An 18,772-nucleotide genomic window follows, 5' to 3' on the forward strand; every position below is an offset into this window, starting at 1 on the left:
TCAAGTTAGACATGGCCTTGGTCGATTGATAACGCATAACGTTGGAATCTGTTTCTGTAAATCCGTGTTATATAAGTAGATTATACGCATATTGATCGGAGACAAATTGAAACGCGAATTAAATATAAATCTAGCGATTGTAGAATTAAGGAATGAACTTATTATTCAGATATCGGTCTCCTATGGCTCGTCATCTAAATTGGTACAATCGCATAACGTATAACGCACGTGTATAATGTGTAAAGTTAGAGACGGTGAATAAATAATAAAAATATTATTAGATCATACGGATATGCTTATACGAGCACGTTTTAATATTCTAAAATTATAGATTCCATAGTAACTTTACTTGGATAGTTTGAGGCTTTTGGAACGAGGTATTAATTCAAATATTCCACTTGGTAGGGTACGTTGAAGTTTCTCGTGTCTTTTACCTTTTAAGTAAAGTTAAGTAAAGTAAAGGCTGTTACAGAATAGCGACTAAATATTTTTAGTCGAATAAGAAGAAGCAAAGGTGGCACAATGAAAATGTTAAAACTTCGATTTTCTTCAATTTCGAGAAAATAAAACATTTGAATTGAAATGGTTAGAGAGATGGCAGAGTTTAAGATGTAGAAACAGATACATTTTCCACGTTAAATGTTATCTTCTGTTACCAACTCGTCGAATTAAACTATACGAAAACTCGAACAAAAGATTCATAGACGTCATTTGCTTCCTTTATCTTCATCTTGAGAACGAAACCGTACGATATTCTTCAGAAGAATCCAGAGACATCGTCCTACCAGAAACAAACGTTAGCAAGTTAAACGCAATCTTCAAGCGCCGCTTATTCACCGATGAATCCAACAGCAAGAGAATGGAGTGGAATTCACGAACGCTAACGTAGAAATAACCACGAGACGTTGGTCGACTTTAGCTTCGTAGCAAACTAGTTAGCGAACTTGAGGTTGTTCGACGATTGTTAAGACGTACAAAACGTCTCACACAACTTGAACGGTATAGCCTGGCTGCTTCTCACTTGTTGAAATTCCAGAGGAACGCCAGTCGCCATAAACCTTCTCTCGAATACGTTATCCTTGATCCACAAAAGCGTTTTCACGATAAAACGTTTGATCTTCCGCCATGGAAGTATCATGGTGGTATCACCTTTAACTGATCGATGCTGAAATTACCGCCACGAAGTCTCTTTTTCCACGATACTTTGCAACTTTGAAATCGCGACGTGAAATTTAAATTTTGCGCCGTGTACTTGTTCGTCGAGTTGTTCGAATTGTGCAGATTTTTTTCATTATTTGTCCCGATTCGAGGAACAACTGCGATAAATTTATCGACATTGTTGCGCTACAAAAATTTGTTAGAAAGAAGAACGTATCGACGGATAAAATGGGCAGTTTATCGAACTTCTTTGGATTAATTTTTGTATTCTAACAAGAACAATCGCTTAATCGGACGTGGATTCTCACGAAACACTTGTCACCTATATTTATGTCGTAAATAGTCGCTTGATTTATAACAGTCCGTGAAAATATGTCTTTTGAATTAATCTTTTAGGCAGATGATTCTAAGACAATTTTATCGTACGACAGTGAAAAAAAAAGCAAACGAAAGATTTGTTAAACAACAGTTGGACGATGATATTTTGCGTCGTTGACGTTTTAAATGAAGACCAAAGATGAAACGTTTAACGAAACGCTTTAAAAGCCAACCATCCATTCATTCTGACGTTGAGGAAGAGGTATCTGGATGAAGAATAGGATCGTGGTGAGAGTAGAGCATTAAACGTGGCATTAAGCCAGCGATCGCTTCATCGGACAGAGCGAACAGGCTGCTACAGGCAGTATAATGAATCATTAATGTCCAGTTATCGCTGAAATCGATCGCGAGAAGCGACGAATTCAACGAGCTAAAAACCAGGAATAAAGGCCAGCCTCCTTACTCGAGTATACAAATAAAAATAATAACTATAAAGATCATAGCACATTTTCTACTATCATAATATACGTATACTATAATAATTAATATCTCGAATAAATTACGAGTATTTCTATAAAATTGTAGTCCTTTTTCTTCCGTAAGATCTTTCGCTAGGAAAGTTTGTTATATTAAAAAAAATTTTTTTATGGATACATTTAAATTATTGAAAATTGCTAAGGCGTTATTTTAATATTAAACCAACAAATTTTGTCCTATTGCAAGGATAATTGTACGAGGTTGTCCAAGTTTGTCAATTCACTAAAATATTATTAGTTAGTAGCTAAATCATCGCGCAAGAGGGCTCAAATGTTTATTCTACGCGGTATGATTTGTTAATTAACAGCGCAATGTTCCAAATTTCAGAGTAAACAACGCGACGAAAAAATATTCCGAAAGAAGTTGGAGTTTGTCATTCAACAGCGGTATCGTCGATGATTAATACCCTTGAAAATGTCCCCAAAAACTAGACCAACCCTCCAACTTTCGCTACGTCCCGGGTTCGAAAGTCAAAGCCGAAGGGAGACATTGCGCCCAAGGAAACGAAGAAAAATGCGAGGAAAGCGAGGGGCAGTGGGATATGTATGAGGTGGACGGTTAAAAGGAAGGGGAAAAGAAAGGGAGATCCATTATCGTCGTTGATGACGCGACTCGGTATGGAGGAGAAACGCAAAAGCTAGAAGCGTTGGTTAAATTTGATTCAAAATAAAAATAAGGAATAACAGGTAGAAACGGTATGCTGCGTCAGTTTCAATTAATTAATTATTTTTATTTGAAAAGTAATTTATGCAAGCAATTTCATTTTGTCGGGATTAATTCAATTCCTATTCTTAGGTGCAACGAGTTTAAATAGAATAACGCGATTTAAAAATAATTTAATTCGTTATAAATGCGTACCTCCCCTATGCTCCGATTATAAATAACAAAACAAGGACTTTATTCCTGGAACTAAACAGCATCTCCACTGAGGATTGTTATTTCAGTAAACATTTAAATATTAATAAACTCATTTTGTAATTTTGTACGGCTCTGATATAATTGACAGGATAGGAATAGAAATTATTATTCCAAGAAACACGAATTATAAATTAAATTGTAGAATAAAAAGAGTTGTATCCAAATAATGTAACATTTGCGAGATAAACAACTCTTTTCTTCGAACAAGCTACTTTATAATTAATCTGAAATAAGCACGAGTCAAATGACGTGTCATTTAAATAGTCATTTCCCAAATATTTTTTCTACTGACCACACAGGGATAACTGTGCGAGCTAGAGGGAGAAATGGGTAGAAGAACAGCGCGATCCGTCCCAGCAAAGCGGAAAAGAGAACGGTGGAAGAGGGTTGAGGGGCGAAAGGGAAGAAGGAAGGAAGGACAGAAAGACGCGGAGGAGACCGGATTCCTCTTTGGTCTCCGTTTTACCCTCCTCGTTGCCCCGGCTGCATTCCTCGGCCCGTTTCAACCTGCCTGCCGGCCGCCGCCAGTTTAACCTGCAGCCCAACACACTATTATGTCTGACCCGAGGCGCTCCCACATTTAACTACACGTTTCTTCTGACTGGGCTTCGCGTGTGCAGGCACGGAGGTGTTTGTGGAAGGGTGGCCAACGAAGGAACGCGGGCCCCCGAAACGACGCGACGTAGGGCTGCCGACAATGACTCCGAGTCAATAGGAGCCCAGCTTTTGAACTCGCGACCGCGACTGCCTGGTTATGTTTTAATCGCCGACGTTTTTGCGATCAGACGATGGCCTCCTTTTCCTCTCTAGGGAGGTTTCGCTGGTGGGGTGGTTAGCTTTTATGGCTTTTTGATATACGTTCGTTTAGTGGTTTATTGGACCTTCGTTTAGGATTTCTTTTCTTCTTCTTCTTTTTTTTTTTTTTTTCTTTTTTCGAAGAACGAAACTTAGGCTTTGAAAGTTTGGAAATTCTGAAGGTTCTGGACGTAGTTCTTTTTTTTTTTTTTCTTTTTCTGAAGAACGAAACTTAGGCTTTGAAAGTTTGGAAATTCTGAAGGTTCTGGACGTAATTAACGGAATTGAATTTTTCTTCGCGATTTTTTACGAGCAAAGTTTTTTTAGGTAGATTTTTATTTGGTTCGAGGATTTTAGATATTTTGCAGGTTCTGAAATGGTTTCTTCCAAGGAGATAGATGTTAGCTCGGATACGTGTTTGGCTACGTGATATAAAAATAAAAATCAATCGGAGACAAGATTTCGTTGTAATTTATCGTTGCAAGAATAAACAGTTTAAGGCTCGCTTCTCGTTATTTTATTGGGTTAAGAAGCCCGGAGTATAGTTATCTTATCCTTTACATACGTATACATCCTCTTGATATCGCAAATCCCAGTTCACAATGGATCAGATTTCACCGACACTCAATACTCAACCACCTAATCGCCTAATTAACTGGCTGCCTGTGATCCAACTTGACCTAACGCGCTCAGCCTTGCTTCTTTTCTTTTTATATCGAAATGCAGGGCATGGAACGTGTGAAACGGCGCCAAACACGTCCGCAAGACTAATTACACGAGCAAATCAACATACGCAGATAATAACTCGACGTGATTTTGCGCGAACGTGGCTCGATCGAGCAGATCGATCGATGCAGATCGGATAAGCGATGGAAAAGGGGGCCTTCGTGCGCGATTATGCGTAAACGATACGCGGTAGATATCGCTGTACGATAAATCTTACGCTCGCGATTTATACGTACGGTTGGCTCGAAAGCCCGCCTCGTTTCTTCGTGCAGGATTTCATTTGAAATTCAATGGGGTACCAATATACCGGCGTGACGAGGTTTACGCGAGTTTGATGATCGAAAAATGAAAGGCTCGTGAGTTCATTAGACGCGTAATATACTTGTAATCGAGGAGTTGAGATAATAAACGATGTAAATGTACATTCTGCGCAGAGTAGAATTTGAAAGTATAGACGTTGAATAGTTACAAACTTTAGCTCTTGGAGGTATCGCTGGAGTGGTCCACGAAAGTATTTTGGCTTATGGAAACTTTTTCCGAATTTCTTTGCCAGCTTAACGAGGTGCTGAAAATTTCAAACGAGTGTCCACATACGTATAGAACAATTACGAAATATTTATTGCTGTCGTTCTCTTGGCAAAGATCTCCAAAGTATCGATTATCCACTGTACTAAGATATTTAATTATATTTAAACGATCGACCGAACAAATTTCGCGTCGAGTATTTAAATAGTCTTCTTTAAAACGATAAAACGAAAGAAGGAAAATAAGGAAGGCAAGACAAGGGAATATTCGTATTATCCAGCCATCGCGTCACATCCATTCTTCTCTCAATTATCCAAAAGGAATTCGCAAGAATCCGAGTCGAGGGGTCGCGTGAATCGGTTGGAAAGTTCGCCAGGGTCCCGAAACGTCCGCCTGAATTAATGCGTAAGTTCGTGGGAGGGGTTGATAAAAAGAAAACAGAGAAATGGGGCGTAGGAAGGGTGGGGTGGAAACGGGCAGGGGGCAGCGATGGTAGAGGGGGCAGAGACGGTGCTGTCGACTCTGGAGAACGAAAGTAAAAGAACGGACAGAGGCCCCGAGGAACGTAGGTGTGCGTTAAATGAAAGAGACGGAGGAAGAGGAGCGTTTCAAGGCATGGGAGAGGAATGTGGTCAACGCATAAACTATACCACCGTGCATTCCTTGGGCCAAGGGTGCCTATAGTTCGCGAATCGTATAATATATACGTGCACTGCACACGCGTGCACCGTGGCCACCTGACCTGAGAACGGATCCAACAGAGAAGGATTCCTTACCTGTTCCACGCGTTCCTGTATGAACTTTAAGTAGTCTTCTTCGCCGAATAGAACGTTTGTACATTGCCCAAAAGTATGTTTTTGCGTTACTTGTAAGTTAATTGCATATTTAGTTTATTCGTAAGTACAAAATGAAGTTGATGTCTATTAATATTTCACTTATTATTTGAAATCATTTGAACGAAACGAATTTATGCTGGTTTCAAGTATTTGCAGACTTATATCATGTGTAAATTGTCTAAAATTTGCTAGTGTTTGGTGATAAAATTTGTTGCTTTTTTTTACATTTTTTTACACCTTAAAATTATTTCACAGAATATACTTAGAAATCGTAAGTATCGAGCCAAAAAGTACGTAGAAGCAGACTCTAAATTGAACTCAAATATTTATTAAAATTCCAACGAAAATTATTTTAAAAAAGTGACGCTACGACTTATAAAGAAGGTACATAAAGTTGCGCAAATATACATACATATTGATATTACGTCGTTTGTTATTTCTTGCACGAATTTTATATTATCATCTTCCGTTATCTTCATATTTCTCTCTATCGTAAGAGATAAACTGGAACATTCGTGCAAGAATCCAACAAACGTTCGAAACTTGAATGGAAATGGGAACTCTGATTGTTATTCGTTATGTATCTATATATATTAGACAGATACGCATGTTTACGATATCTCGTTGGTCATTAACGCGAGAAATCAATTAGTCTCGCATCGGTCTCACATCCACCGGTCGTGAGAAAAAAACCTCCTTTCCCTTTAATGGCGTCTCTCGGTTGGACGCGGTATTTATGCTCGTATCCTCTCGTATATCGGCGATCACCTACGCGAACAATCCCTTCTCGTCCATAACGCGGATCACAGATTTATTGGAGCCGTAATTTGCGTCGCGGAACGTTTGATCGGTCGAATGGCGAAATCATCGGGCCGCTTTGCAACGTATCATCCTTGTAATCTGTTAGAAATTTTTTAAGGAACGTTCAAAAATTGCGTAACGTGTCTGGCACAGCTTGTAGCACAGAAGAAATAAAAACAGCGTAAAAAGGGTAAAAAGATGTTCTTTTTATCCTTTATTTTCATTGCCCTTTCTCTTTTTTTCATTTAATTCGATGTTAAAGGTGGTCGAGGAATTCCAGGCACGTAATAAAAATTCATCGAACTACCTCGTTCAGGAGTTTCGATATAGACGTCGATTAATTTTGCATGTGATTATGGATGCTATTATTCAAGAGCTATTAAGCAGATCGTTCAGTTATACGGTGGCTCTATTCAATTTTTAACGCATTGTCCTCTAAGAATTTTCTATACGCTCGATCGGCAATTTTAGTTCCTCTCGCGATGAAATTAGAAGCTACATTTACGTTTTCGAACTAAGCGACTCGTTTCTACGTATCCAAATGCAATTAAATTTATCCAAATCGTTGCCCAAACGCACTATCCATGCATAAAATGTCTAAGCTAATCGAAACTCGTCAAATTCTTAAATCCCTCGTTATTTTCCATTTTCATTTAGTTCTACGTGTATTCTTTCTCTTTTCTATTTTTATTCGACCCCATCAATGCCGTATTCATTCTTTCGTTCTTTCTTCCATTTTCACTTTCCTCTCTCTCTCTCTCTCTCTCTCCCTGTTTTATTTTTCCTTTTTCCTTCCTCGAAAATGAACCGCAACATACTTGCATCGAGGCAACCGCGATCGCCAATACCGATACCAGTTTCTTCTCTTCCTCTCACCGAAGAAAAAGACACGGCAGGGCAAGTTCCTTTTTAAGGCTGGCCGCGGCTCGCAGTGTTCGATTAATCGACGCTTTCTTCATTCATCATCGGAGCAATTAACGTCAATGTCGTAGCGCGCGGGCCGCTTTGTGCGAATCGTTTACGCGAGATGCGTTTTGGCAGTGTGCCACGGCCACAACTCGTAGCCAACGCACACACGGCTGTACAAAGGATAGCGACGACGACGGTGCAGAAGGAAAGGAACGGCTCGATAATGAATTCGAGATGAGACACCGGCTAATTGAATACGGAATGTCGATGAAACTCGATTTATGTCGTGGCGGAGATCGATGGCCGAGTTGAATTACCCGGCAATTTTCTCCTGCGTTAAACCATTCTTTCTTGCATCTTTTACCCGCGCCGAAACTCGTGAATCAAACGTTCCTCGAGAAGTTCGAATGAAATTTCATTTTCGATTAGAATTTCAGAATACGATAGATTTTGAATACGACGAATTTGGAAAGATCGACCGATGGGTACAGAAACGAATGCATTGTAAATGAGAGAGTCGTTCATTTGAAAGAATCGTGGATTGAGTCGAAGAATGATGCGTGGCTTTAGCAAAGAATTCGAACGGAATGCGAGATTACGAAGATCGCAGCGCTCGAGTTCTTCGAGCAATTTTTGATAAATTTGTGGAAAGTTCGTTCTAGGAATGTTGTAAAAACAATGGTAGGAAATAAGGAGATAAAGGAAAATGTACGGTATCCAAAAATAGAGTAACGTTGGATCGAAGATCGCGAAGAATAGCAGCCAAAGACCGTATATCAGTATTAAATTCAGCGCATAGAAATTGCTGCGAGTTCGAAATTTAATATCCTGGAAAGGACAGTCCTCGAGGAAGTGAGCCACCGGTCGGCTAGAACAGTGGAAAACTCGAAGGCATTAACTCTCGCGACAAGCTGCATAATGAACCGCCGTGAGTCCTTCCTTCCCCGATCCTGCTTCCCGTCCATTGTCGAGACGAATCCAGAACGTTTTAACGTTATTGAAACTTTCAGATTTTCTCTTCGTCTCGGGCATTGTAGCTTCATCGAAAACGAGAACGCGAGACACGGGGCAAAAGCGGCCGACACAGACTCAGCCCCGCTCCCTTTTGCTCTCCGATTCTTTTCATCGTTGCAATCGAGGAGATCGTCGTTAATCTGGAGAAACGTAAGAGAAAAGAAGTTCGAGGAGTAATTAAAGCGCAGACGAGTGTCTGATACCGGCAGTTTCTCCGGTCAGACAGAGAGGAACAGGCAGAGGGAGGAGAGAAGAAGGAAAAGTCGAGGGAGAAGGCGGAAGAGAATACCGAGCCACGGGGCCGGCGAACATTTAGAGAAAAAGAGGATAATAAAGAGACGAGAAGCAGGATAACGAGGCAAGAGGAAAAAAGGCCACGCTGAAAAATAAAGGACGGCGAGTCTCGAGAATCCTTGGTTCCCCTTTTATCCTGGCAAATATTTTGTCTACGACCGCGACGATGTCCGCTCTTCTCTTTTTCCGACTGGCTGCGGATATGCCTGGATGCGAGTCAATGCCGAATTCATCGTTAATCGTCGGCAGGTTAAGTACCATAGATCGTCGAGTCGCAAATGGTACGTCATGTCGCGGAAGAGCAGCAAGAGGATTGCCTCGACCGAGTTGCGAAACGCCGCCTCTCTCATATTTTTGACGCTTTAGCCATATCTTTCGTTATTATATCGCCAGGCTTTTTATGGTTCCATCGATGTGAAAGAGCGAACGTCGAAACGAAAATTGGAGTAGTCCTAGAAACGTAATGGCTGCGGTGAACGCTTGTTGAGATATTTCAGAATTCAATGTTAATTCGTACGCGACTCGTATCGTCGCTGGGAAATTCGTATATAGTCGGCTTATGAAATCGGTCAGTCGAAGTTTCCACGTTTGATCAAAATTCTGTCGTTCCTTTCGATTCTTACAAACGCGTATGCGAAAGTACGGACAAATTGTTTCTTACGAAATATTCAATCCATGGGTACTTTTCATTTAGCGATCAGCAATATCCGAAGGTAGAAAAGTTTCCCTCGGTTTGTCAATCAAGTGTTTCACGGTTGTGCAAACAAGTACGAGAGAACGTTAATGGTTCGAGTTGAAATAACACGTCGCCTTCTTACCGACGCTGTCGTGTCTGAGAAAAAGCTTCGTACCAACTTGAGAGCTGCCTTGTATGTTTTACATGTTAAGGCTACCCATCGGCCGTATGTTCTAGTACACGCTATATTATTAAGTTATTAACGAATATACCGTAACGAACGAGTATCGCGAACCTGTTTCTCATAAACGAGCACAGTGTCTGCGTCATCGGAGTGTATGCGCAAAGAATTATGAAGCGGGCCTCGGCAATGCTCGATTTTTCGACGAAAAAGTAGAAATGTGCGAATCGTCTTCTCGATTCTTCGTGTCTCCATTTCGTTATTCTTTTAATTTTTTTTTTTTTTTTCCGTACACGAAAAGACATTTATAATATCGTGATTTTTCAACTATTTTCAAATATTTTTCAGATATTTTCCACAAGCGTAAAAAGGTTTTTAACGATAAAGAAAAACAGGATTATTGGATCGAGGATCGAAGCGATACTCAAATTGTCCGATAAAAAAAATAGAAAGAGGACGGGGATAGAAATTGAACAACGTCGAAAGTTGTAAACTAAATTGAGAAAATAGGACGGAGGGTCGGGATGCGAATCGAACGTCGACGAATCGTCGTCTAGCAAATTGCGGACGAGGCTTTACGACGACGATCGAAAGGAAGACACGTGCTGTGGTTCACACCCATCAAGCTAAACACGTGTCAACGAGCGAGACGTCGACCAACGAACAAAGAGAGGATATGGAACGAACAGCGGTTAGCGTCGTTCGGTTAGCACAACCAGTTCCTCGTTAAGCGTGCGTAATTTCTAGCAGGGTTCCGGTGAACATTTCATGCGAACGCGCGTGTCAATGGCAAACAAATGCTGTTTGAGTTTCGTTTCTTGCTATGCCATAGTGGGTGAGTATATTGTAGTCGGCTTTCTTTAAGGAGAACGTGTTTGCTTTTACAGGTGGTCGTTGAGGAACTTTTATATCTTGCCGGAAAATTGAAAATTCGGAAACTGGAATCTCAGGAATATGTTACACGTACAAAGCTTGAGATATTTGAAATTTGAAAAGTTTACGATCCAGCGTACGCGTATTTAAAGATTTGGAAGCTTAAAACATCCAAGGTTTTAGGGTATTCGAACATTTGGATATAAAAAGCGTCAGTTTAGAAATGTTTATATTGTAAATTTTATACCTACGTACGTTTCGTACATGCGTGTGAATAAAAAAAAAAAAAAAAAAAAGAAAAAAGAACGATAAAAGGGTAACGTGGCAGGATGAGATTGAAATTTTTGGAATATACGACCAAGCTATCAAAATTGTATCTTTACCAGCTCGTCAAAGATTTATTGTTCTTCCTGTTGGATTTTTATATTTAGCCAGAGGAAATCTGTTTTCGATGGTGATTATTATGGTGTTTGGTCCGGAGCAATATCGTACGGTGGGCGTGCGGTTCGCGAAAGGAGCGAGCTTTGGGATTCGGGTTTTCCCTTCCGTGAGGACGATTTGTTGTTTCAGGGTGTATCAACCCCCAGTTTTACGGCAGTCGTTAACTGAGAAAATTGTGCTAGCGGTGACGGTAGACCGTTGTGGAACTATTTTCATCTTCTGGCTTCTTTTATCGTTTTCTTTTGTGTACGTGTTTAAAAGTAGATTTAAATGTGGTTTTTCTTTAGAAACTTTTTCCTTGTATGCAACGAATTTCGTTATAAATGTAAAAAACGTTTGATTACTCGATGTTTTTATTAAAAACGTGGTAATAACGTGGAAGTTATAAGAAGGCAATAGTAATCGATGGAATCGAGGACGTTTTAATTGAAAAGCAAAACGACGCGACGAGGTAAAAAGGCAGAAGCCACACAATTACCGGCGAACACCTGGAGCCAGCCAGAAACACCGCGTGGAATTGCTGGTGCAACAATAACGACGAAGTTATTAGAAGCAATCAGGGCAAATCGAATCGGGGACTGTCGAGATTGCGAGCGCATTAAAACTCGACTCGACGAATAAACATCCAAACCCGAATTCTTTGAAATCCTTTAAAATACCACTTCAAATCAGAACGTATTTTTCCTATACAGGCACTTATTTATACAGGTTTAATCAAATATCTATACACAGTAAAAAATATTTTGATTCATCTGTCACTCTGCACCTACTACTTTATTCCCACAAATTTGAAAAAATAGAAGCTTAGATTCCGCAAAACTCTTTTGTATGAAGCGAAAATTCGAAAATTCTTTCGTTACGCTACTCTTGAAACTGAAAGTACACGAATATATGTAACACCGTAAAAATCAGCTTAAGAACATCGAAGTACTCTGTATCGATGAAAACGAACGATTATCTATAGTAATACCATATAACGATATTATACCTTGAAAGGATTATCGCCGTGTATAGAGTATTGACCTAATTGAATCTGTGCCGAATGTGACGCAACATTGTCAGCCGAGATTTCGAAAAAGCTACTCTAACCAAATAAATTTCGTGAAATTTAGCGAAGAGTCGATAGAGACAATGCAAACGGACATCCTGCCACGTCCATCAAGAGTTATATCGTCGCGTTCGACAGGCTCGATAACCGTTTGATTCGATGTGTACGTCGCGACAGATACGCTTGAACCAGTTTGAAACGGTGTGCATCGATTTGATGCGTTCATTGATCCGTCGACAGCGGAGCGTGCAGCTTTTAAAGCAAATTAATCGCTTTGAGAAAGCGTCAGACAAGTTAGCCGGTTATGAGGCCGCTACACGCGGCGTGACGCGAACGCTTGAACTAATTAACAGTGATCGGGACATTCCACGGTAGCTGATCCCCGTTTCAAATCGATGATCCTTGCCTCAAGATCGTATTGGCCGACAGTCGCGTTCCATTGCTTGTTTGTCGTTATCATTGCTCTCTGATCAAGTGGAATCTAGCTGCTTTTCCGCCAAAATGAGATCTCCTTGCGCATTTCTCTTCTTGATCGTTTACGATTGTTTTTGTCACGAGGATGATTACGTTTGGTAGTCGTTCACAGAGAAATATTTGACCTCTTCACCGATCGCTACGAATATTCGAACAGCTATTCGTTTCGTTTATAGGAAAACCTCGGCAAGTTTTGTTTTGCTTGAAATAACAGATCTATAATAATATAGCTGGAACATATATAGGCAATAGACGGAATTGAAACTCTGAGAGTCAGTCAATGGAGAAGAAGGTAAACTAGTGAAAGAAGAAATGTGGAACGCGTTGATGCGACAAGAATCGTAGAACAAAGAAAACAATTTCTCCTCACTCTGTGATATTAATCGATTCATATAGCTTGTCACCCCCCGAATAAAATCGCGATTTTTGTTGGCTATTAAAAACGCAAAAGTCAGCGACGTAAAAGTCGGTCGTCGATAAATTACTTTCCAAAATGTCTGGACCCTCCACTCGCGTAAATCTCGAGTATTTATATCGAGAGCCAGCTGCACGTGCGTTTCGTTCTCGAAACGTGTGTCTCTGCCTGTTCCTAGATTCGTGATCCAAGATATCCGAATATGAAAAGAAATATCGAGTTGGAATTTATCAAAATGCTTTCGCGTTAAATTTCCTAACAAAGAGAAGATCGATCGCTAACGATTCTCGTCCAACGGTTCGAGAAGCTACTCTTTTGTCCATTTCAATTCCAAATTCCTTCGCTTTTGAACCATTGTTCTACCATCGAACGTGTGTTAGATCATTTTTCCGATGTTTGAGCCGCGTTATTTGGCGAAACGAGCGACGTTAACAGAATTAACGAAAAGAGGCAACTCCGTTGCAAGGATACGGAGAGCAAAAGCTTGTTAAAACGCGAAGTCGAGTCTGAAAGTGATACGGATGGCGCGTTTTTCCAAGTCGATGAGAATTAATGGTCTCTCTGCGTACACGACGCACAGCGAAGAGGAAAGAAAAAAAAAAAAATCACCGGGACCCGAAATGTGTTTTTAGCCCAGTGAAACTTGCACTCGTATCCTATTTAAAGTTGTAACACCGCTAAATGCCTCGATTTTCGTGTTTTGTTCTTCGCGAGCCACGGATGAAATTGACTTTTTGACGAAGCGACGACGCCGAATAAATCGGCAATGAACGAACGAGGGAGGCGAAGTGGCGCTACTCCAGAACAGAGAGTAGTTTTGGGGGATTTATTAGGTTGTCCGAAAAGTTTCTTTCTTTTACAGACACGTCTTTTACAACAACGCATCTTTATACAAACATGGAATCTAATCCGTCGAACGTTGTGATCTTTATCTTGATAGAACAAAATGGGTCATACGTAATTCGATAAAATAATATAAAACGGAAATTGTTGTGCATCCACTATTTCTCTATAAAACGAAAGAAACTTTTCGAACGACCTGATAGTTAGTTGACTGCTGGTTCACGATCTCGCTGTCGGTATTTCATAGATAAATCATAGTAAACGTTTACAGCGATACGCGTCCGAATCATCGATCGAGGCTTTAAACCGTGTTTGGAATACAAGAAAAATTGGACAAAGTTTAAACTGGAGATAATCGATTAATAATTCGAATAATCCAGTTTCTGAAAGCTTCGAAACCCTCGGTAACATCTGACACGAAAAATAATTGTGTCAGCGATTTAAGCGATTTACGTTTGGTCGGTGCGAACTCTGGACGTTTTACTTAAATTAAGCGAAGGTTAGCAGATAGCAATCGATAGAGCGAACCGTATGGAGTTATTCTATTATCTGTATCTAATCAGTTAGAGATCGATAAGTAAAGTGGAAATCAGAGTTCCGCTGATTTCTTTAAATTTGTAGTCAGATATCGTTTTGTTAAACTCAACATTGAATCAGGGAAACGAGTAAGTGTATGCTTCAATCTGATTGAGTTCATCTTCGAATTCTACGTTGTTAGTTCTACGGTTGAGGAAGTTCTACGTGTATCAAAAATCATAACATTTAATTAATCACATCGTATCAAAGTATACGATCTACGATCTCTGCTGTTACGTATCGAATGAAACTTTTAACCTGCCTTAACACGGTGATACACGTATAAGGTACGCGTACGACTTTATTTATACGTTGTTCATTGCATAATTATCGTGCGAACGCTTCCATAGCGAACAATGTTACCTCGGTATGTATCGTACACGTATTATTTTGTAAACTTCCAATCAAAATAATTTCCGATTTTTATTACTGCGTCAAAGTATAGTTGAGCAGGCATTGTCTGTAATTGAAATTTATACAAGAAAATCACACTATTATTCTGACTATTCGTGATTACCAATAATGAGATTTTCATACGTTTGTTTCATACGTATCCTTTTTAACGTTGATCACGCTTTAATTTAGAGGAAATTTCTTCTTCTTTAATGTGATTTTTAATATCGAGCGAATAAATTTAAATTTCGAAGAAACGATGCTTTACATGCAGGGGATTTAACGTCGCGTTAATTTCATTGATATCTCGTTCGAAGTATCTTTCAAAGAAAATGATATTCCGGATAAAGTAGCTGGAGCTTCGGATTCGTCGATTAAAATTTTCCAGCTTCTACGAAAAGATCCGAGTACAAGCTGTTCACCTTTCTTTATCGCCGGTTCGTGCGGTCGTGCCGAGGCGGATAGCAGATAAAAGATAGAGCTTAGGTACGCTCCGCGTTCCTTTCTCGGCGATCCCGTCACGTTAACTCCGCAGATACGGCTTTAAAAGCGGAATCGCGCAAGCTCCGCAACACGTTGTCCGTTTTGCGGCGAATTATATCCTGCGGCTTGATCCTTATCAGTGGCTCGCTCCCAACCATGCAGTATCAACGTGAACAATGTTCTTAAATTTTCCTCTAAAATTCCATTTGCTCGTTTTTCGAAAGTTTAGAGATTGAATGCTGCTTCGATTCGAGACGAAAGACACTTTTCTCTTAGAATCAGCGTTTAGTAATATTAGTAACATCAGTTTAGGAGAAATATATTTATGCAAATTCGTTTTGATACGAATCTTTGATACGAGTTACACGCTCGTATATTTGAAGATAAATCTGAAACTATTGGCTTGACAATTAAGTGATCATGGATTTTATCATTAGATGGTATCGACAAAATCCCCAATCACTTAGTTGTCAACCCTGTAATTTATTTTAAAGGTCGCCAATTACAAAATAAGAATTTTATTTATAAAATAGGAACTCATTCTCGTTCGTATAGAAGAGCATTTATTTACTCGTACAGTACACGTTTAAACGGCACAGTATCAATTTGCCGAATGAAATGCCCTAAATGACGATAAAACGGAAATAAAATTAGATATCTTGTTATTCCTTCCATCCGATAGATAATTCACGGTAGATTTTTCAACGTGGATCATGGAATTCGATCGACTCTTCTTCGGCTCGGACGAAAAGAAACGCGGCAAAGAAAGGAATTTCTTTAAATTTCAATGAAACATCTCGCAGAAAATATGGCGCAATTCAACGGTGGTTTAATTGAAGAAATACAGAAAGAAGAAGTATAGCGAACGGAGTGGTAATAATGCGAGGGAAGTACTCCTTAAAGAGTAGGCTCTCAAGATTAGTTCGTTTACTCGAGGAAAACGTGGCAGTGAACGTGAATCAGCAGCAACGTTCTCCGGCAGCGTTCGCACGGGACGTCAAGTGGCGTTGGCAAAAACGCGGCCCGCTGGAGTTAGGAGATTCTTATCGAGGTGCGGTCGGTTTTTGCGGCCCTTCCACCGGGGCAAATATAACGCCTGGCGTCACTGATTCACGATGCTCTTTTTCATCCACGGTTCACGCGATACGCAGACACAAAACGACATCCCCAGTTGCAAGTTGCAAGAGTGTCTCCAACGCGATGTGCAGCAGGGGATCTTGCTTTTTCAAGGTTTTTAAATCTTCGTCTTTGGTGGAAGAATATTTGATGGCGGCGTTACCTTCAGTTCAGTGTTTCCCAACTCTGTTCGAGTAGCGATTTTCTTGAATGATCTTTCACGAACGAAGAATCGATCTGACGATTTCTCAGTGATTTTTCTTATTATTTATTTTATATTATTATTATCGCAGTGAACCTAGCGAATTTACCTTCGTTGAAATAAAAACTGATATCTTTGAACAGAGATTGTAAATATTTATACGATATAGAATGGAGATTGTTCGATTGATTTAGTATTTATCGCTGCACAGATATTCATGGAATGTTATACGAGCGTCCGAGAAATAACAAATTTGTTATTCCGCCGGTAATTTCGACAAACTCTAATCCAATTACGATCTGCATAAATTTAATATCTTGCTTTTATCTCGTGCTATCCGAATTTAGATTATAATAAATTATAACCTATTCCATGGTATCAGTACGATTATATGGAAATAAAATTTGCATAAAGTGTAATTTTATCCATGATATTCGTTAAAGATTAACGGTAACGCGCCCAGTAACTTCTCCTGTACTCTTATTTCTTCGACATCAGCCACTTTGCTTCTGCAGTTCATCCATTAAGATATATATCTATGTATTAAGCAACCAAGTTCGTTTACTTAAGCGTGGAAAATGTCTGCGAGAGACGCGGAACCGCGCTATCTGCAAACTTTTCGCCGAAGTTTCTCCGCTTCTCGTTCTTCGACGATCTTTTGTAGTGGAAAGATTAGCAGACGCCGCCGTGACACGGGGTCAGAAAGATGCTCGACAATGGAAACACATTAATACCTCGAGACGTTGGCACAATGGACGAGTTTCCGCTCGACGACGCGTACACGATTCTTCCAGTTGCACCATGACAGTCGCGTCGATCGTGTCCCCGTTCCGCGGACTATCGGCTGGAACTTTTTATTCGCGTTCTCGAGTTCATTGCTGGTCTTGGAGTGGCAACAAACCGTGTACCGGTGTGTCGAATGGCAGTGAAATAAAGTTGTTCTTTGAATTACGGAACCGCCGCGGCTATTACAGTTCCATTCGTGCGTTCGTGTTTATGAGGTTAAAGCCCACTGCGTTGACCCATGTGGTAATCCAATCGCCACGAACCATGGTGAACGGGAAATTAGATTAGAAAATGTTGAAGGGAAACGAAGAGGAGTTGCTTGCGGGGAATAGTAGAATATGTAGTAGAATGAAAATGCACGTGTGTTGGATGGATGTTTGTTCGCGCGTACGTACTGTGAAAATTTCACCAATTCTTTTTCAGATTTGAGAATTTCGAGATTAACACTTTGACTGCCACACCGAAATCACATGTTTCGCTCAGGACGCCGCGGGAGTATTTTTATTATTCAAAATATATAATGGCAAAATAATAGTAAATCGATGATGTAAGACAACATTCTTTCCCAATGGACCGTTTATCTTATTGATGGTCACGGATAACCACCGTGGCGCCTTGCTAACGGTTGATAGCGACATATTATAACAAGGCTTCGTTTATTTCAACAAACCATTCGCATTCGTTGTTTCGTCGTAAGCAAAACGTGCAGAATATATCGTTGAAACGTGTAGAAGATATTGGTAAACGGTATTTGCTCATTCTATAGATAACAGTAAGGTATGTGCACGCTTCTAACTTCAATTATATGATTATAAAGCAGCATTTAAGATTATTTTCTGAGGTGTGTTTATAATAATATTCGTAGATTACTCCTCAAAGATATGGATGCAAACACAGTTAGTTAGATGCAAAATTTGTTCTCTTTTTTTTATCGATCTTCATTAACTATTCTTTTAACTATCAATTTTCATTCAATTTTTACAATCGTAAGAAGAAGTTGAAGTGCTCTGGTCACCAATGACCACCGTGGCAGTCAAAGTGTTAAAAAGAGTGTACGAGTACCTCCTTACGGTGTGTTATTTGAACATTATCGAAGCATTTATCGACGAATTTGGTGTTTAAACGAAGTACCACGAATAACAGAAAGAAATAGAAATTTCGTCCAGACCTTTGTAAACTGTTGGTTCCTTGAATCTGCAACCATTTGCACATCGTAGAAAACATATGCCAGAATGGCTATTATATTCCGCGGCTCACGATAATAACGAAAGAAAGACTTGGAGGAAGAAAATACCAGAATAAAGACGGACAATAAAGGAATAATATTCAGGGATTCTTTTCACAGGTGCTTTTACTCCGTTCAAAATTCAGTTCGTTGCCAATTTCGAGATCATGAAAACGAAACAGTCCCAAGACACGCAAAGTCAAGCCTTA

The 18,772-nt window shown here is 39.9% G+C and overlaps 1 protein-coding gene across 2 annotated transcripts in view; it reads left to right on the plus strand.

Annotated features, from left to right (window-relative positions):
- Dlp (glypican dally-like) overlaps positions 1-18,772 on the plus strand; it is a 139,871-nt gene that overhangs the window by 46,068 nt on the left and 75,031 nt on the right. The window contains exon 1 of one of the 2 annotated variants that reach the window (XM_072002914.1): positions 2,255-2,717. The exons of the other annotated variant lie outside the window; for it this stretch is intronic. Coding sequence (XP_071859015.1) covers positions 2,711-2,717 — 7 coding nt within the window. The 5' untranslated portion in view covers positions 2,255-2,710. Of the gene's footprint in view, positions 1-2,254; positions 2,718-18,772 lie in introns of those variants that run through there. 2 annotated transcript variants of the gene reach the window in all.

The sequence above is a fragment of the Bombus fervidus genome, chromosome 5 (genome assembly GCF_041682495.2).
Source record: "Bombus fervidus isolate BK054 chromosome 5, iyBomFerv1, whole genome shotgun sequence".
Classification (NCBI taxonomy): domain Eukaryota; kingdom Metazoa; phylum Arthropoda; class Insecta; order Hymenoptera; family Apidae; genus Bombus; species Bombus fervidus.